Source organism: Solea solea, chromosome 4, assembly GCF_958295425.1.
Source record: "Solea solea chromosome 4, fSolSol10.1, whole genome shotgun sequence".
Lineage (NCBI taxonomy): Eukaryota > Metazoa > Chordata > Actinopteri > Pleuronectiformes > Soleidae > Solea > Solea solea.
The window spans coordinates 13,720,494-13,742,194 of NC_081137.1; the positions used below are offsets into that span (position 1 = coordinate 13,720,494).

The 21,701-nt window shown below is 39.2% G+C and overlaps 2 protein-coding genes across 4 annotated transcripts in view; one reads left to right on the forward strand and one right to left on the reverse strand.

The window, feature by feature from the left end:
* Window positions 1-152: 152 nt before the first annotated feature.
* Window positions 153-2,563, reverse strand: timm22 (translocase of inner mitochondrial membrane 22 homolog (yeast); the record flags this gene model as incomplete). The annotated part of the gene is made up of 4 exons (XM_058627870.1): window positions 153-654; window positions 750-822; window positions 1,508-1,704; window positions 2,251-2,563. Coding segments are annotated over 4 exons (660 nt in total), but the record flags the coding sequence as incomplete, so codon positions are not given.
* A 335-nt stretch (window positions 2,564-2,898) lies between these two features.
* Window positions 2,899-21,701, forward strand: part of specc1 (sperm antigen with calponin homology and coiled-coil domains 1) — a 77,684-nt gene continuing 58,881 nt past the window's right edge. Inside the window, exons 1-4 of one of the 3 annotated variants that reach the window (XM_058627039.1) lie at window positions 2,899-3,008; window positions 3,816-4,009; window positions 19,177-19,361; window positions 19,481-19,616. In XM_058627039.1, coding sequence (XP_058483022.1) covers window positions 19,200-19,361; window positions 19,481-19,616 — 298 coding nt within the window. In that variant the 5' untranslated portion in view covers window positions 2,899-3,008; window positions 3,816-4,009; window positions 19,177-19,199. Of the gene's footprint in view, window positions 3,009-3,815; window positions 4,010-14,669; window positions 14,888-19,176; window positions 19,362-19,480; window positions 19,617-21,701 lie in introns of those variants that run through there. The other 2 variants (XM_058627040.1, XM_058627041.1) reach the window with 2 other exon arrangements.

The window sequence follows — 21,701 nt, forward strand, 5'->3', positions numbered from 1 at the left end:
TATACAAATTTCATTTCGAAGTTTCCATTATGAAACCCTAGTTGTTACTTTAATGTCACTCGGTATTTTCACAATATATGGTCGTTTGAAAAGGAAAATAAATGTTTGTGCGTTTGCAGCGCGTACATGATGAGACTAGATTCCATAAAGACTGAGTTTATAAACAAAACCTTTAATATAATTAATCCTGATGTGGATTAGTTACACATACGTCATAACAATGATTCTGCAAGAAGAACATGAGTCTGAATGCAGGTGGCCGTGACTCAGAGTGACCTCTGACACAGAAAGAGGTCTGGATTTTTTCCCCCACATGGAATTAATGAGAAGGAGAAAAAATTATAATATATATATATATACAGTCACATCGTCTTCAGGTCACCGCGGCGTCGCTGTACACAAACTGGAACCGATCAATTCCACAAAGAAATGCATCCGCTCTGGCTCTGCAGCAGTCCTCCGTGTGCAGGTTAATATTCACAAACGGTCCATTTTCTCACAGCGAGAGTCTTCACCGGCGCGCCCACGCGTGCGTTTATTTATTTATTTAAGTTCTCAATCACAGAGTCGCTCAAGTTTACCGCAGATAATATTCGATGGCAGCAGAGAAAGCGGCGAAGCCTCCACATCCCAGGACTCCGGCCTTCAGACCAGCTGCAGCACAGACAAAGACACACGTCAGAAATTAAGTTGTTGTTTTTTTGTTTTTTTAATTGAAATGAGTCGAGTAAATGTACTGGGCTACGTACCACGGAATCCAATAGCTCCTCCGGTTACGCAGCCGCTGTACACCGCGTTCTTCCAGTCGGATACACCTCGGTGCTGCAGATCAAACACACACACATACACAAAAGAATAAGTGATCGCTGTGGTGCAGTTGTGCAGAAATACAAGAGGAGAGGTGCGGTCATGTTTTTTTAACACCAGAGGGAGCTATTGGACCACCAGGTTCTGCGAGTACAGAGTATGACTTCTCTCTGTTGAAACTCTTTTTACGGCAGGTCAAGGGATTTTAAATAAAATAATGTTGTTATATTACATTCTTAGCAGTTATTTTTTATAAAATAGACATTTAATAATGGTTTAAATTTGCGTACTTATTCTCTTATGGAATAAAATACATGTTTATTAGGTTAGGCCACTTTATTAGGTACACAGGACACCTTGATGCTGCCGCTGTAACTAATCTGCATCATGGTTTGGTCTTTGTACCTTGTTTGTTACTGTGGCTTTTTGTATCATTACAAAGCTGTTTGGTCATTCCCCTCTGACCTCTGGCTTTTGTTAAGGCACTAGAGAAACACTGGAGGTCAGCAGTTTCTGGAATAGTTCAAAGTCACTTCAATCACCTTTCTTCCTCTGTCTTGACCATGTCTACAAGTCTATATGCACCAAGTTGCTGCCATGTGAACCGGTGTGCATAATAAAGTGGCTGGTGAGTGTCATTTCACAGTTTTATGGAACATCTACCTCGAGAAAAATGGTGAAAGGCAATAAAGTCACCTACTGATTCGATGATGCACTCGGTGCATGAGAACATGGCACCCACGATGGCAAAGTTCTTGGCGTAGGACATCCCTCTCTGGCCCATGTCTCGGAGGACTTCTCGAGCCGTCGGCGTCTTCAGCGGGTCTTTGGGGTCGAAGCCAACGTTGGTGTCGATGCCAGCGGTGAAAACACCGAAAGCTCCTCCGAGGACAAACCCTGAGGAACGCACAAAAGAACCCAGTGACTTCAAAATAAAGCAAAAGGATATCAAGTATAGACCTGTGGAATAAAAGACTGTTATGCTGTTGACCTCTGACCTACCTAGCTGTGTTGCTCATACAAGTCATACCTCGTTGTAAAGGTGACTAACCAGGCTTCCCAACGATAACAATAAAATACCAATGGGTATTATTAAAGGGGAGGGGGGAGTTTATCTTTTAAATGTCTTAATCTTTTAACTTGTTATTCATTCTGTTCAGTTTTTAGTAGAGTAGCTTTACTACTCATACAGATGGATGCCTTTTAAGTTAAATAAAAACAACTAATTTTGACTTTGTCTTCATCATAAGGGCTCTGCAGAATTGCATGTTAATCCTTGATGAGCACCTCTGGCTGATGGACGTGTTCTGTATTGGACCTCTTTATTAGGTATCCTGGCAAATTAGTGTACAGTCATGTAAAGTAAAATAATATTATAATAATACAGTAATGTGTCCTGCTTCTTCTTCTTCTTCTTCTTCTTCTTCTTCTTCTTGTTCTTACCTCCCACACAGGCCAGAGCAGCCTTGAAGGCGCAGCTCTCCATTCCTCTCTCGATCATCTTCTGCTCCTCGGTCTTCACCGGCACCGGCAGTCCACCCATAACGCCGGGGCTCAGCTCCTTCACGGGCCGCTTGTCCCCGATCAAATGATCCAGAATCGTACTGTACTGAAAGCTCTGGTCGTCCAGACTCGGTCCAGCCGAGGCTGAAGCCGGAGAGTCGGCAGCACCCGTGGAGGTGGCCGCCATGTTTGTCAATGACAGGCAGACGTTTAGGTAAACGTAGACAAAGATGACCACGCGGCACTTTCGAGACAGTTATGACTCCACTGAACACGACTTAAACACAAATGAAGAATATTTATATGTTCACGTGATATTACAAGAATTAAAATCAAACACATATTTGTACAGCATTTTTTTTTAAATATTCGTTTCTCTTGAGCTTTATTTCAATTATTTTCAGCACATTCGAGACGGATATGACGCAACAACCGGTTGCTAGCTCACTTATTTTACAGCGGCATTTACTCTAATAATTTCTGTGCTCGATTAGAAAATCATCCAACCATCTAATAAGTAAATTGCGACCTTTGATGTTCTGAAAGCTATGATATGTATATAGATATAGATATACGTTAATAGAGTGATAATGTAACTGCTCGGTTCCTGAATAAACAGTGAAGTGATAGCAGGGAGTGTTTCTTACTTTGCGGAACCAAGTTACCACACACATGTACGACAAGTATTAAGATAACAGGTAACGATGTTTCTATCAGCTGTTTTTTGTTACCAAAGACAAGAGGTTTGGACAGGAAGTTAGTGTGGCCTGAGCCAAGGGCTCTTATTTTGAAGGCTAGAGTGAAGGGGAAGTGAAGGGTGTTAAGGCGAAAATTATTGACTGTGTTTCTAAAAGTAAAATTAATTTAAATTCATCTGCACGGAGTCTCCGAATCTCATTAATGTATTTCAGCTGCATAGTTAAGTCCTTCATAAACACTCGGTTACATTACGATATACTAAGGATATTGTTGTTTGTATTGTTGTTACTGTACTGAATGGCTACCAACATCACCCACTGTGACCCACACGACTATTTTTAGGTATGTCCCATTTGTTCTGATGGAATTCGGAGGGTAACTGACACTCTAAAATCTGTCACTTGTTCTTTAGGGGTCGGCTCAGCGGATAGTACAATAAAATAATAAACTTTAATTAAAAAAGGAAATAATAGAAAATTATTTATATATATATGTATATATATATATACATATATATACAAAAAAGTGATAATGCCACAGTACTTTATTTTTAAATGTCAATAAAAAAATATTTTGGATTTATAACTTGTGGTAGTTTCTTCATTTCAACAGCAGGTGGAGCTGCTGCATGAAAACGGTTTATTTCTCCCTTAACTGACACAGCACAATGTAGAATAGGAATAGCACGGAAATAACAACGGAAACAAAATAGAGGCAACAATGTATTTTAAAAAATGTGCTGAAATACCATGTACAATATGACACGTTATTGAACACTTTTATTTTGCCTTCCTGTCGTCTCTCAGTAGAAAATACTACGTTTCCCAGAGTTCCCCGCGCACTGCACCAAACTGAATTCGATCCACGCGCTCCACCTACCGGCTCCAACAGTGACCACTGCTGCTGGTGACAAGCTGATGAGTCGCGTGCGTGTGGCGGCGGCAGCAGCAGCAGCATCACCCCGGTCAAACCACCGCGGCACCGCAGCGATACTGAACAGGTAAGCTGAAGCTAATGGCTAATACTCATTTATCCTGAGAGTGTACATGCTTTTTTTTTCTCGTTCTTTTATCCGATTCACTGGCGTCTTATGTGCAAACTTTACTGTTAATTCAGTTCCGCTGTCGTTCCAATTTAACGAGAGTCTCGTCACAAAATGACATGGTTATTGTTAGCAACAGCAATAACAACGTTACGTCAGAGTAGACGCGTGTCAGTGCGGCAGGACCATACTTTTTCTGTGTGTCATGACTGAGTCGCTGTGTCTTCTTCCCTCATACAACGACGTGTAATTAGCCAGTGGACGTGTTTTCACGCTAATTGACTGTGTCGCTTATGTGACATGTCACACAAGAGAACGTGGAATAACCGCGACATTTACATGTTGATTTCTCACCATTCTAAAGTGCCCAGGCTGAATTTCTTTCAGCCGCTAACGCTGCACCAGTGAGTTCAACAGGATCCCTACTCCATCAACACTTTCCCTCTGCTCTATTAACATCGCTCTGACTTAATTACAGTCTCAATTTTTCATATTGCACATGGTATACAGTGAGTGAAACCCCTTATTAATACAGCCATGCTTTTATCTTTGCCAAGGGAATCCTGTAGTAATTAATCTGCATTGTGGGTGAAAATGTCACCGTGAAGTAATTGATTAATTAACGATTAATCGAGTAGTTGTTTCAGCCCAACTAGAAAGAAAGATATAGTATATAGATTTAAAAAAAATATAATTTGTAGTTCTAAAAATATCTGCAGGATGGATATCATGTAGTTGGCTGAGAACCTGCCCTAATCTTTAAACATTTTTGGAATCAAACAACTGCCGTACAATAAACCTCTTTCAAAAACTGTATTTTCCAGTGTAACAGGGGTTTTCAATCTTTATGTGCAGTAGCTAACACCTGCTGTTTTATAGTATTTAAGTATTTCTTGATTTTTTTTCTCTGTTTGAAGCCTGTGTACGTTCTGATACATGCAGTTATAAATATTGTTTCCCAAAGTAGATGTACTGGTTTGTTCCCATGTGTTTTTTTTATGTACGTTTCACACTTGGCTGTTATTGGCACTGGCAGTAAATGAGGAAATTTGGAACCTTTTCTTTGCAGTGCAAGCATTTCTTCTTTTCTTTGGACCCACCTCAGTGCACTGCAAGCAGATTTTCTTCACATGATCAGCTGGCCATTTGTTCTTAATTAGATCATTGCCATGTCAACTGGTCCAATGAGGCGTTGCTGTTTTTAGTTAGCTGTGAAAGTGTGTTCTTTGTATCGCAAATAGATCCTTAAATGCTTCATTATGGCAAACTACTATCCTGACTAAGCTACTGTGCGTAATTCTATACTTGCATGTAACATTTACAGGACTTGTAAACTCAACTGCATTGCCTACATTAAAAGGGCGGGGAGGCTTTTTCCTATCAGTGACAAAAGTGTTGTCTGTCCCACATATGCCTCAACAGTGCTGGTGTCCCACATCCAATTTTGTGCATTTCACAGAAGGAACATCAGCATTGAAGTCCATCAACTGCATGTTGTAACTGACATGACATGAGTCAGGGTGGGGGTGGGTAACAGCATTTGGAGTGACCTCATGTATATAGTTCTGTGAATAAGTCACCAACTAGTTATTATCTATGGAAATTATTATAATCTATATTATGAATTTAACTCAGCCTGGGTTTGATCATCTTTGTCCTGAACCGGAAGCTGCAGCTCATCTTGTAGGTGCTGAGTTCATCAAGTCCCTTAACTGCTGTCCATAGTGTTGGCCTTAATGAGCTGCCAGTCGATGCGGAGTGACAATTCTGTCCTTTAAAGTGTTTTAAATGGGTGGCTCAGTGTTTTTTTTTAAATGTGGTTGAGGAATCACTCAGTGCTGACTGCATACCAAAATCCATTGCTTTCATGCGTTTTTGATACACTTCTGCCTCAACCAGAGGTTCAAATATGTAATTTTGTGACTTTGTTGTTTCAAAGTCTTTGTTAGGATTTACCTAAGTGGCCAAAACTTACCAAACCGAGGCAGCAGTAGATGATAAGCTCCCATGTGTTGTTCCCTTTGCCACTGGGATCATTCTGTATCCAAAAGATGAAGGGAATAGTGTACACCTCATAGTGAATGTGTTTTGGTGTATTTTGCTTATTATGACACAGCACAACATGATCGTAAGGATCAGTACCCATGTCCTTACTTAGCTGCTACTGCGTCTTTATGACGGTGATCAGACAGGAACATGAAGGTACATGAAAGTTGCCTGTTGCCTCATGTTTCTCAAGCAAAAAATATAACTGTATATTTAGTTTATTTGTGAATAACATACTAGTTTCACGTCAGCTCCTTAGATCCATGGTTCTCAAATTGTGGTACGTATACCACCAGGGTTACGCAAGCTTATACCAGGGTATGTGATCAGAGTGAGGATGAGGATAATAATAATTAGACTCGCCTTATCTCTGCCTACATCTTAATCTAATTGTGCCATATCAGTGTCTGAAGTATATGTGAGGAAGCAGAGGATGATGAGAGAGCAAATGATCTTATTGGGAATAAATCTGCCTGTTATGAAAAGTCCGTAGCTGACTTCGCTCGGCCTATTTACGCCACTGTATTTTAATGTTGGTGATTGTGGTGTGAGTTCGAGGGCTCAATATTTTCTCAGGTGGTAACTGGTATAAAGTTTGAAAACCACTGCCATAGATGAAAGACCTGCCATCTCTCCTCAAGAGGCAAGGCCTGGTCTGCTTACAGTTAGAGTGGCATGTCATTTACTGCAGTGGACGAGGCTTTAATTGTGGCGATAAGGCTAGATGATCCGATAAGAACAGGAATGAGAACTGGTGTGGGATGCCGTCAGTAAATACATAGTCACATTCCAGACTCTTTTTCATTTGTGGTTCCTCAATGGTGCAAGGAGCTGCTCAATGCTGCCACAGCAGGGCGTTCCTCACTGTCTTCAACCCTTTGAAGATGTATTTCTCCTCTCTGGACACCCCAACCTGCCTGCCTGGCACCTGGCATCTTTACCTGATCTCCGAAAGTTTGTTTTATTAAGCTTTTCACTTACTCCAGGTGGTTTTTTAACGTATTACTACACACACGCTTGTCCCTTAGTTGCAAGTTGCTTTGGTTAAATGTGGTTGTGCATATAAACAAGAGTGGTCTTATTTCAGACAGAACGTGAGGCTGCTCATTGTCAGCATGTTGTAGCTAGTTATGTGTGCCATTTTAACGTAATATAAGTTAACTAAACACTGCAAATTTTGCAAAGACATGATGGCGCCCACTGGCTCAACTTCTTCGGCCTGGCTACCTTATCTGTTGTGTGTCATCTATGAAAAGAACAGTGAAATAAAATGCATGTACTGGCACATGAGTGCTTTTCATCTCAGAGTTGGACGTACAGCATATTTCAGCTGTTAAGAAAAGCGACTCCAGATATCTTTTTCCTGCGGCGCTCTGTTTTTAATTCAAACAAAGTCCAGGAAACCGACTGCATACTTGAAAAGCATCACAGCCCAACTCGCTGGCTTCAAGGAATGCTGCTGTAAATGGGTCGCCTGGGTAAAGTTCAGATATTATCTCAACACATGAATGTCACACTTATTTATTTATTTTTAGCTACAGTGAAGCTTATGGGCAAGAACAGCAACCTGTAAATGTGCGATGTGCAAGTGAAGAGCGAGACAGATGTGATATTCCACCCAGGTAAACAGGACAAGCGGGTTTACACCTGTGACATGTGATGTGTGTAAGGGAGTGTTGTAAAAATATTTGCTTGGCAGCTGAAAGATGTCTGTCTCATTGTAATATTTTGTGGTCCCTCTTCATTGCAAGTCAAATTCAACACACCCACAGAGTAGTTCAGGTATTTTTTTATGCCATAAGTCTATGTACTACGGTGCCTTGGTTTAGTTTGGACACTAGTTCTGCTTAATGGCTCTGGTACTTCTAGTATGGAAAAACACTGAGCTCTGTATACTGGTCATCTTTCTGTTCCCTCACAGTTCTCATGGACACTATGCTAACGTTTCTATGGAATCCGCCCACTCATCATACATGTGGCCAAGCAGACAGGAAAGCAACTCAAGGCTCTGTGACGTGGCTCTGACTGACTGTTTATTAGACAAGAACTTTGACACCATCCGAGCAGGAAGTGTGCCTCTCGAGGGAGGCCGGCTCTGAGAAAGATGAAACAGAGAATGAAGCAGATGAAATATACATGAAGACTGTATCTGTCTCAGCTCCTGCCACTGAATGCAGGGTGAAAAGAGGACAGAGATAATTAATTGTTGTATCTACTATGAGCTGACGCAGTTCACTACATCATTCATTTTGCTTGGATGGGTCCAAAAATCTAGGATCTAGGCTTTGTGTACCCGTTAAATGAATAAATGTGCACATGTAGGGTCATGTATCATGAACAGCAGAGTGGTTGAAAGGGGCGTTTTTCTTAAGAACACTGCTAATTTCACTGCTTAAGATCCAGGAATGGGTAATTGAGCCCCTCTCCAAGAACATGATACCCAATGTTCCCCATTAATTATGTATGGAAGCAGCCCACCATAATCTATTTAACTTCACCACACTTTCATGTTGAACCATTTTCTTTTACACTTTGGCTAACTTGGTGTTTTGGTTTGTTCTATTGTTGCATTTCAGAGCAGTGTGCACTTCTCACCAGATGCCGGTACTCTGTTTAGGTTATCTGTCCAATTCATTATTATGGTTCAGAATAGTCATTTTTCAGGGTGTACTACTTAATGAGAGAGTCTAGTGCTTATTTCTAATGTCCAGAGTTTTTTTTAAATTTTTATTGTTAAACAAGAATAATATCTATCAGACAGATGATCCGCTGTGGTGAAGCCAAACGAAAAAGGAGAAGAGCAATATCAATTTCAAGTGTTTGGCTTTTTTTCATTAATGTTAAGTTATATTCACTGACTCCTTGCCACATTTGTGTCATGGAGGAACAGCGTAACAACACGACACCAAATAAAATGGACTGTGTGCTTAAAGTTTAAATAATTGTTGGAAATTACAAATTGGCAAAATGTGAGACATAAATCCAGTTTTAAGTTATTTTGATATAGACTAAGAGATGCATGCCTATGGATAATGGGAGTACTCACGCTTATTTTTTCCCACTTCAAGCACTGATATTAACAAATACTCGCGTTACGGAACACAGCCTTTCAATGCAGCAGAATTCAGCACAAGCGGGACATGAAATAAAACAATATTTATTGAATTAAAGTTCATGTAACACCTTGAAACATGACCATGAACATCATATCCTTCCAACAGACTGGTACACTGGGACATAATAAGAGGAAGCCTAAAGTAAAAAAAAAAAAAAAAAAAAAAGCAACCAGTCTGACATTAAGGTGCAAATTTGTAAATGTTTAGTTTGGGAACCCCCACTCTATGGGCCCAATTTCCATTTATACTGTACATCTTGTCAACTCAGTACTTTCCTCACTTGCAGTTTTCTCCTCTTTTGATCTTAAAGATGCTGATCTAAACAGCAGTTTTTATTGTAGGCTGTTTTATATTCATATGCTGAGAAGGAGTTTCTGTGTTTTCAGTGTGTTAGTGTCATGCTAAAAGCTTCAGTAACAAGATTGCTCTCTTGCAATATTATTACGAATTTTTAATGTTTATTGTCTGGCATCTGTAGTCTGGATGAGACGCAGAAGTGTTGGTTTCTCTCAGATCACTTGACATAATACTATGTTCAAAAGATATTGTGTAATAATTGCTCAGTAATGGCAATTATATGTCTATGGTCGCTTTAAAGGCTCTTTGTTTTTGTTGTGTGCGCTCTTTCTCCTTCCAGCAATATTTTAAATCAGTGTCATTGTGTAAAGAGACATTTAGTACAAAAGTCAACAATAGCCTCAAACACAATGTACACGAAACAAAGCGACACAATACCTACCACTTCTGAGAAGTTGGGTCTTAGCTGGAAGTTCAGGTTCTCATGGACCATTTATTGTGTGCCAATATTTGTTCAGCTGTTGGCGTTCTCCTTTGTTTGACATCTCGTCTTTGATCAGATCTCACTAATTGGTAATGACTGTGGAAAATGTGACACTTTTGCAGCTTTCTTACCGGCCACAACAGCAAGGCCGGTTTGGTTTTTACCTTGTAAGTCAGGTTTGTGGATGCGTGTGTTTGTGTACTTGTATTTGTTACCTCTTTAGGAAATGTTCTGGCATAAACACTGACCATATCAGAACCAGTAGGAGACCACTGGGACTACTGGTCCCAGTGGTCTTCGTGGAGACCAAAACCTTCAGTTTAATGGTTAAGGTTAGGGTTAGGCATTAACTGTTTATAGTTAAGATTATGGATAACACTTTGAGGCTGTCAAAATGAATGGGAGTCAATGCAGTGTCTAGCTGCTTGCAAGCCTGACCCAGGGCTTTACCATACCAAACCTTACTGTACCATGATGGAAATACAGGACCTGCTTTGTGTAATTGGATCTTAAGACACATGTTGTGGCTGGTGTGATGGTCTGCAGTGTTTTTTTGTGAAACTGAGCGGTCAAACCTCATTGATGCAGCTTTTGGGAAGGAAGTTTGTGTCTTGTTGAAATGTGTACTAGATTCAGGTCCCTGCAGACTAAAGGGGAACTCAGAGGGAGCATAGAGACCTTCTCACAGCAGGAGAAACACACTAATCCCACACTCTTCCTGTTTCACTTTTAGCTGAGATAATGAGTTTGCACACAGTGCTTTCTTTCTTACATCCAGGTGTTGTACAGATGCTTCAGAAGTGCCAACGTGGTGAAGCATAATTAATACATTAACCTATACATGCATGCATGTAAGCTTAGTTCTCATATTTTTCTGAGTTGTTAATGCAATAATATCATCTCAAAAATGAAAATGAACTGTTTGTTAAAGTGAAATGGATCAACAACATCATAGTTGTTCTGTTCTGCACTTCATGGCTCTATGACATGTGATGCTCACAAATGCAGCTGTTAAGATAGTTCATGTGATGTCATCACATGAACAGTGTTTGTAATGGTAGCAGTGCATCAATGGATCACAGTAGCTAAAGAAACAGGATGTATAATCTCTTATAGCTTATTTCCTGTGCTCCTGATATGAATGTATTAACCAGCCAGTGTCTTATGTTAAACTACGCCATTGTGGTTATAGAAGACTCTAATTAGACTAAAACAACAGCTAATTATATTGTAGCCACACTACAAACTGTTCTTGCTGCTGCCAATATTGTTTAGGTACAGCATGCAGGAGTTTAAGGCATTATTGATCAATAATTCCTTTTAGCATAACATAAATCAAGAGATCTGAGAGTGAGAACACTTCTGCAGCTCCACTGTGCTTTGTTTAGAGTCGGAAAAAAGACGCAATAGACAGTAAATCTCTTGTCAGTATCAGCAGACTGTTGGAGCAGCAGATGGCAAGATTGCCTCGGCTCAACTGTCACGTATGGGTATGAGTGTGTCTGTGTGTGCTCATCTGAAGAGAGGAGCTCAGGAGCGAGAGATGACCGCTCATCCTCATTGTATTGTTCTTTAAACATATTTAATCTATCTAATTCTAAATCTTGTAGAATTTCATCCTCAGCTGTGACTGTATCAAAACTAAAACTAATTTATTAAAAAAATGTTATCCTAAATATAGAAATCGGTTCATTATGGCAGCAGGGTTCTACTGCCACTCCAGCAAAAAGGTATAGAGATCAGTATCGCCTTAAAATATGAAACTACTGATACTGATGTATTTTCATTTATACTGGAGTGGCAGTAATTAACTGTTGTAGTTCATATGTCTTAAGAACAATAATGGATGTTCATATTAATTAACTTTCAGTATAATTGTATGATACATTTTTATTTCTCTCCACGTTTAGATTAATAATGAGAGTAAAGGCTCAGCTTCTAGTGAGCATGGTAGATCCAGAGCAGTATCTCTAACCACACGATAAGCTGACTCACCATCGCTGCACTTTTGTTGTGTCTGTGTGGAGAGTGTGAGTCAACGCTCTTTCCTGTCGACAGATGGAGGGAAAAGGCGGGGAACAAGAAGCAGGCAGCGTTCAGCTGATGGTTTTGTCCAGGAAGTCTCTCGTAACACACAATCACAGGAACCTCCTGAGACCTATTTCACCTAGAGAGCATCCAGCCACATGGCTTTATGTTCCAGCATTATTTATTAATGCTTGGTCTCTTTTATACTCTCAGGACTCTGTTGTTTCCCATTTCTTTATTTGCCACAGGTCTTGGCAGTGCCAAAGTAGATTATTCCTGTCGGAAATTCTTAGTGATGTCTTCATCCATAGGGCTATTTTTACAGTTTTAGTGTACTGGTAATTACTGGTCTGTCATTGTGGTGAGTGTGAGTAAATGAGTTGGACATGAAGTGAAGTGGTTCTTTGCTTTCCCACCAAATATGTGCTCTATATTCGGACATATTGGGACTGTTGTCATTGTTCTTATTATACTACTGCCACTTATTGGAAAGCGATTTAATTTCATACATTTAAAAAAAAATTAAAAAAATTTGTTACGCTACAGAGCTGCAGGTTGTCCTGTTATTTCCCAAACCTCAAAATGACAATGTTCTCTTTTTTTTTTTGTCTACAAACTGTCAATGAGGAACAAAGAAACAAAACACACTCACATTTATTTAACTGAAATCAAAGAACATGGTTTTATTTGATATAAAACTCAATTCAACTGGATAATTGCTGATTAATTAAGTCATTGATTAATGGATTAGGTTTTGCAGGCCTACTGCACTAGTGACTTACACAGGTTAACTCGGGCACTTCAGACAAAAACAGTTGGTGACACCACAGGAAGTAAAAGGCTGTCCACACCATTCATCAGGAAGCAATAGTTTGTTTAAGGGTAAGATATTTTAAGCAGTGCTACTCGTGTGGCCTTTTCTTTTATGTCACATTTAAAGAAATATGTTGACATGATAAAGGCTCCATTGGATGAATACAAATATCTGTTTTTACGTCTCTAGTCAAATATCTGACACAAAAGTCAAGTACATTGACATTTTATAGTCTTCAGTTGAAGCTATTATCTATCTAATGGATTTCTGAAATACTTCTTTTTGTTGACTCTCTCATCAAATCCTAATACCCATTACACACTGTAATTAACACCACCAATCATTTATTTCGGACTAAACAGACTGGATCTCTGGCGTAACTGCCACTCAACAACCTGTCTACCTGTGTAGTTCATTACAATATTATGTGACATGATGCAGTCAGTGTCAACGAAGCCTTCCTCACGGTGCTCTCTCCTCCGCTCTGCTTTGTGCTCTGTGTGTTTTGAGGGAAAGCTGAGAAGAGGAGGTAAGATGTATCTGCTGCATGAGTGTAGCCTGCTATTGCAAGCTTTTTTCTTCTTCATTTTCCAGACTACTATCTGGACGTGGAAAAAAGAAGAAAAGAAAAGCTAAATAGAGTGTTTCAAAAACAAATCACGGCTCCAGCTTTAATGTTGCCCTCTAATTGAAGTTTCAGCCAACATAAACCTCATAGTGCTGAGTTTTTAAGTAAACTGTCTCAACATCTGCCCTTAAGGGGTTTGTTATAGTATGATGCATTTAACTATGTATTATTTCTAGTTAAGACGATTGTGAGCTGTGCACATTTTTTTGATTGTTCACAATTAACCTATGACGCTTCTTGTTAGGATGGCAATCATTGAAGCCATCTGTAGAGATACAGATACACAGATGGCTCCTGCCTTTCGCAGCGTCAGCGTAGTCAAAGGCATATAGTTCAAATCAAATCACACTCAGAAATATTTAGCAGTGTAAAAACTGTGTTTGAAAAGTGCTTGAAAAAAACATTTGCAACTGTTTCTCAACCCTTTGCAGCGCCCTTTTTAAAAGGCAGTTTTGTGGTGGTGTAGGGGTGTGGTCAGACCCAAGTTCCTCAGTTTACCACTTGCCACAAACTGAAGCATGTTTCATCGCAGGCCAGAGTGCAGAACACTCTCTACCCACAGGCTCTATAGCCTTGGCATGCCGTACGTTGTTGGAATTGAATCAGAATCCGAGCGGCATGGGAGAAGAAACAATAGAGACCCCTCCTCACAGCATCCACTCTCACAATATGAAGTGTGTCTGGGACAAAGGGCTAGCTTTGTCAGTGTTGGTGGCTGCACAAAGGATATAAACAACTCATTAACAATGTCCTACATCACATTTTTATTTTCAATTTTCAAAATAAACCAGACAAGATTTACATGTAGAACTGTCACTGAAACAGCAGACTTGCTTTATACAATGGAGATATTTCATTTCAAATAACAATGGAGCCGTTGTGTCTTGAACCACACACACACACACACACACACACACACTCTGTCCCAGGTTAATTCAAATTGCAAACCACTTAACAAAGGGCAGGAAATGTTTCATTCAGAGAGCAATGGTATTAAGATGTGTGATCACCCGTAGTAGAAACCACAATCCATATTTCACATAGTCCATTAGTGGAGATCTATTCTTCCACCTCCTCCTCCTCCTCCTCACTTTCTCGCTGTCTTTTCTTCACAAGTAATAAAGTGTCTGGAAAAACTGTGAGAGGAAAAAAAAACATACCATGACTGAGATTCTGTTGCTCCCTTCCTCTTTGCATGAGAGAGAGTGAAAGAGAGGCAACAGCATACTCGCAGCACAGCGGTTGGCAGCCTGTAGTCAGTACTTCCTCATCTTAACTGCTGAATAGAGACAGACGGCTGTTGCTCCTGATCATTTTTGCCCTCTGTGGATCTCCCCACGGAGCTCAGCAAAGGTTGAATATTTTTAATAATTTGTGCTTCAGGGAACTGAAGAGGGCAGGCTCTAGGACAGCGTCCTAACACGTGAGTCAACTTCACTGCCGTTGTTTTTGTTTGTTTTCATCCTCTCTGTCATTACTCACCACTGTAAGCCCTCCGATGATAATGACATGCTTTTTTTATCTTCAGGCATTGTTTGACTCTTTTACAGGCAAAATAGTTAGGGTTTTTTTTTCCAATGTGACTTTCGACTGTGTGTCGGCTGAAATCGGAAAAAATGAAGTAATTTTATGAAACATTAGGAAGAAATGTTCTTAGAGGAACGTCTGCTGCTGATATTTCTGGCAGGTTTCTCACATTCTTACATTTCTGTCAGACAACCTGTGGAGTACAGAAGGATTGGTATACACAAGGTTTCACAGAACTGAGAAACTAAATGAACACTATGTTATGCTGCTCATATGTTACGATCCATGTTAGTGTTTTAAAAGTCAACCTGCTATCCAAATACTGGGGGCAGATTTAAATTCAAAATACTGTAGGTGTGAGGGTTTTGGTTTTGGCCTTTTTTTATTGCAATGATTGAACTTTTTTTAAACAAAAAGGTCTGATTATAATACGCTTTGTAGCCTTTTTAGGACTGTACTTTCCCCTCTCATCACTGATCTTTTTTTTTAATGTCTGTATAAATGGCAGTGACAGTGTTTTCACTCTTCATACACAGATGGTACATTACATTTCCCCTCTCATATGCTCCGTATTCTCCAGAACAACATGCATTTAAGGTCAAAGAATGGTCAGGCCTGGTTTGCTTGGATTTCCCTCCATAATCTGAGGCAATTTGTGGTTGTGGCAAACTGAACTGGACAAGTTACATGTTCATGCTATGAATGTGTACATGGAAGGTATTTTCTCTGACTGTTATGGTACATAGTAGGGTTGTACAGAGTAATTATTGGTTTTGTTTCAGCATTTTTTTTTGCTGAGCAGTTCTTCCACTGCAGGTTTCACCTTGAAATAATTGTGCATGTGGTTTTTTTTCAGTAAAAAAAATAAGTCCTCCTTCTACTTTGAAGTAGTAAATTACAGTAATTGTTGTGAATTTGTGTCTTTTTTTCAGTGACTGGGTAGACTAAGGGAGATTTACCGTGATGTCTTGTTTGACATGTAAAATTCAACCTTCCTAGAGCTTGACTTGAGGTATTTCTAATATTTATCAGTTTTGAATCTCGTCGCATGATCACGGTGTCCACTCTTCTCCCCCCAGTGTTTTATCAGATTAAGAGATATTATGATTACTGAGATACTGATTCAACCCAAGATCCAAAACTGTCAGCTGTTATCGACTCCTCATGCTCTCTCCTTATCTCATCCCGGCGGTCCAGTCTGACAGCAACTGTCATCTAAGAAACTCCTCTGATGCTTTGTCACATATTGAGCCTTTTAAATGAATCTTCCTGTTTTTGAAACCAATGTAATTATGACAGATGACCATCCATTACTAATGGCTGCGGTGACCACAAATTACATTTGGTTTTCTGATTTATTTTTCAGAGCTGGCGTAAACCACGGTGTAATTAAGTTACATGTTTGTGTTTTGTCAGACTGTGCATGCTTTAGTGTGCAATAGCTGATTTCATTCTTGGCTAGTTTTAAGTTTGAAATATAACCTTGCTGTATGTCTCTCAAAGACATTTAGCTTTGCAACTAGGTCGTGGTTAAGTAAGTGGGGCACACTTCTGGCTCCTGAGAATCATATGTCTGCAGAGGAACATAAAGATGTATGACTGAGTTCTGCTGTGGTCCAGAGACACAAACACTCCACACTCTCTGATTTAATTGGTTCCACAGAAAGGTTACATTGTTGCTAAGTTTCCTCTCTGATTTTTAAAAGAAATATAGCGTATTGTCAAGAGGGACATCCTCAATTCTGTCTCACTTCCTCATTTTGTAACAACAACATAGGTTGAGAGGTGAGTCAAATGCATGGTTGGGATCGAGCGGTGCCCTAACTATGAAAGCTGATCTGAGAGAGGCGATGCATCACACAGCTGAGGTTTTAGACTACAAGGCCCAAGTAGTTAGTCACAGGATCTTGCCTAGAGAGGTATTTGTATCATATGATAGACCAGCAAGGAGAAATATATCTAAAATTCCAAACAAAAATCCTTTTATTGTTTTTCAATGGTCTGGTGGGTTTACAACCACACCCTTTAGGATGTTTGATGTGATAATTATTTTGAAAGATGGGGTTCATTTTGACTTGAAATATAAAACAACTCATTTCAGATTTCACATGATTTTCACATAGAAACATCAATATATATATATATATATATCTATATATATCTCACATGTTAAAGAACATTAACATGTAAGGGAGGTGCTTTAGCATTAAATTCAGCTCAATCTCTTTGCCCAGTTCCACAGTTTAATTGAAAACTTGAGTTCAAACCTTGGTTTCCCCTGTGTCGGTCCCACCTCAGTGTTTACAGACATGCAGATTAGGTTGATTAATTAATAGATGCAGTAAGTAGTAGCAGTGAGAAATGTCCCAACATCTGTGTCCTTTGATGGGAACATGTGAGTATCTATCCTGTTTATGGTCTCAGAGTTGGATCATGCCCACTCTGGTCTTTTTATGTCCCATAATATTATTTGTACATCTGCCGACTGGCGGCTAGTGTAGAGTTTTATTGCAGCATCACTCGTCCAAGTAGTTATAAATAGTTTAGAACAGAGGGAAATGGCCGTTCTCAGCAACAGTGCTTTCCTGAAGTATGTTGTGTACGTGTTTGCAAAAACTAGAGGGTTTCTCTGTGGCTGTCGGAGGAAGAGGATCAGTTTACCTCAGTTCGATCAATGAGTTGGCCTCTCCTCTGGGAACTGTAGAGCTCTTTACCACTGTACTCTCTCCTTGGTTAAGTGCACATCACCATCCCTCCATTTCCTACAGCCTCCCTTTGTTCAGATAAACACTTTTCCTTCTGTGGATCACACACACACACACCTTTAACAGACTGTGTGACCACATCCTGTTGGAGTCAGAAAAAAATGAATGTGTTTTAATGACACTCCTTACAGAGTAATGACAGTTGTGGCTGCAGCTGCCAGCTGCCCACATGCCTCCCGCTAGACGTGTGGAGATAGAGGTGTGTGTCACTCAGTGCTGTTAGTTTGAACAATTTAGATAAGAGATTGTGTGTGGACTCATTATCAGGAGGCAGCTGAATGGTGTTGCTACAGGATTAACCTCAGTTGCCCTCAAAGCAATGCTTGGTTTGTATATTTTGGAACAGACGCAAATGTCACTGCCTAGACAGTATTAACATGGTGTAGCGCGCTGATTCACACAATGCGAAGGCACTGCCTGTTTTGCTGTGTTTCCCCTTCCCATGTAGTTTCATAATACTTTGACATTTCAGGGAAGTTTGGACTCGCATTATAAAAAAAATGTTAATTCACTAAAGTATAAATATATAGTTAACTATTTGATCTATATATATATATATATATATATATATATATATATATATGTATATGTATATATATATACAGTACTGTGCAAAAGTTTCAGGCACCACCAGCTCTGTTGTTTTTTGTGTCTGTCACATTCTGTGATCATTGGAATTTGGAATGAAGTGATGCGACTTAAAGCTGGTCTTATATACGAGCGAGCTGTCAATGAGTTTAACTCATGTCAACATGTGTATGTAATGCTCAAGCATGTCTTGAATAAACCTGGCATAATAGACATTTTTTACAGCAGATATTTCTTTAAATGAAATAGTAGGACAAACACAGGATTTACCAGTAACATTACTTAAGGTTCCACTCCAGTATTAACAGAGTTGTGTTATTGTTCAAGTGTAAGGCTAGATCTGGCTAAATACTTGTCACCTGTAGAGGATGTTTTTTTTTTTTTTCTGATTTTTGTTTTTTGTTTTTTGTTCAAAAAACTGCATAAATAGTTTCTGGATGTGTTCCAGTGAAATAGAAATAGTTATCCTCTATTGTCGTTATAGCATTGCTAAAACAACAAATCTAATGGTGGCCTAAGACTTCTGCACAGTACTGTATATGTGTACATATATATATATATGAATATATATGAAGAACAAAGATTATATACAATAAATGGTTTTCCTCTGTATCAAATATACAAGAACTTAATAAATAAGCACCAACATACAGTATATAAACTATTAGAAAAGTAATTTAACTATAATTACTTCAATAATTTAAAATAAGTGAACTGTGTATAACCTTATATATACTGTATATATGAGTTTTGAAATGTACAACCACTGCACTGCACTGCAGTGGCATATACATTTTCCTGACTTTTTCCTCTTTCTCTGGGCTGTTCTCAGGTGTAGTTAGCTGACAAACAGCCATGCTGAAAGCGGGCGCCACCAAGATGGGGCTGCCCAAGCCGGGACTCCAGGAGCGAGCCAAACAATCCTCCTTGGTCCCCTCCTCTTCCTCCAGCACCTCCACAGCCATGAAAACCTCCAGATCCTCCAACATGCTTGCCTCAGACCAGCGTCTCAGCAGGGTGAGTCACAAGCACAGTCTTTTACCACTAACTAAATGAACTGTCATTTTGAATCAAATCACATCATTGCCATGTTTGTAGACACGCAGCGTAGATATTAACAGCAGATGTGTTTCTAGCTTAAAAGAGCAAGCAGCGATGATGCCTTGACAAAGCCTGCACTGGGAGCTGCCGCATCAGGCTCGAGGATGAGGAAGACCGTAACCACAGGAGCCATCTCAGATCTGGCTGAGGCCCGTCCTCGCAGCCTGTCTGGTAAGGGACTACAACTGCTGTCAGACACACAAATGGGTGACAAATTAAAGGAAAAAATGCCAAGAATTTGTCGATAAACAGGACGAGAATGTTGTATGTAAATGAAAAGTATGAAAAGGCTATAAACATATGCTGAAAACATATGACCTTTTAGAAATTTTGGACCAGTACTCCAAACATTTCTCTCTGCACCACTATCATCAAAACACCAGGATCAACACAAAGTGCAACTGTACTTGTGGCTTGTTGCCCAACACCATACCAATTGTTTTCTCATCAAAATCACAATTTTTAGGAATCACAATAAGCAAATCACAAAGGCTTAAGGAATCTATTTTTGATTGTTCTCTGTTCTATCCCATTAAACACATTTAATACATACATGTTGGAAAAAACTCATATCTTTATGGTCTCACACTTGCATGAGAATATAGGAGTTAATATTTTGGTGGTCGCACGTGGCAATGCTCCATCTGGTTTTAAATGTACAACACGGTGAATATTTACCTAAAACTTGACTTTATTATAATGAAGTCAAGTAAAGTCAATAAAATTATATTGCAAAAGTAATGAGAAAAATCACAATTACATATTTTACCAGAATCACTCAGCCTTGTATAACCTTTATTTAATCAATTTATTTCCTGTCTATTTCTTTAAATATCAGTGGGAAGAACTTGAACCTTTTAATAAACTGAAAAACAACATGACAAGAGTGCAACTAACTAACTGGGGCCACTAGAGGGCAACAGCACACCATCTAAGCACAGTATTCCCTGATCACTGGTTGCTCATGGTAACTAGAAGCTTGAGAGATGCTTCACTTTCCACTTTTATTCCCCCCCCCCAGGTGGCTGAGGACTCTGGTTTTCTGGGAGACAGTCGGTGCATTTATACTCGACTCACTGCACAATACACCTGCTCAGTCATGTAAACAGCAAAATGTGTATGGATGACAGTATTAATATAAGTATAAAGTAATATACAAAGTACAGAAAATGAAAGAGGTAGTGTTATTGGCTGGTATTTTGACCTTATTTTGCTTCATTGCCTGTTTGCATGCTTGTTTATTATCAGTGAATGCACAGAGAATCTCCTCAAAGCTCTGAATAAAGGAGATTTTGCTGTGACTACAGCTTTGTTAAATCTTATACATGAGTATAAGAGTGTAAGTAAATGTAGTTTTCCTTTGAACAAACCAGTAAAAATCATTACAAATCTGTATTTAGTGTTTATAAAACAGACAAAACAGAACAGAACGTTTAGTTAATTTAGTTAATTTCAATGATAACTGAATGTGTTGCCTGTTTCACTGTGAACATAATGTAATATTTACATATAGCCGATCAATGAGGCATTATTGTGTGGAATTGCCTTCTTTATTGAGACATAATTCACTTTTTATTTCACTTAATCTCATTGTCTGTGTACATCACAATACATACATTTAGTTTTATGGTTGTTTTTTTAAATCCTCTATTACTGCAAAGTTAATTTCTCAATAGTGATGCAGCACGTAGTATGTTTTTTTTCAAAATCCATACAAAATTGATCATTGTCAACTACTTTTAACAGGCGTTTAGAAGACGTTTTTAGTTTCTTGGTAAAATGTCAAGCCACATGAAAAGCTGGGTGTTAAGATGGCTCAGCGTTCTTCCTAATGTTTTGCCATAACCTCTCCTACTTCTTCCTGCCATTACCTTACTTACTGGCGTTCCCAGCTGTGAGATGCCATTTACCTTTCTCTTTGTTTACCTAATTGCCATATCGATCACCCGTGTGAGGCCATCTGTAACTCGATATGACAAGAATTTAGAGAATGTGCCACACCAAGAAGAAAACAATACAAGCTGCATTGTAGAGGCGTATAGATCCTTCTTCTTTGTTTTAAAGCAGTTGGCATCCATAATGTCGCATGTCTCCTTTAGCTTTTATAAATCTGGTGTCAAAGATGTAGATGATGATGGTTAGACATGTATGATACAAGTATATTTTATTGTTATTTAACAACCCCTCTATAGATCTTGTGCTTTGCGGATAAACAGAGCAAATGTAAAAGTAAAGGTTCTTGCTGCTCTAGTTACA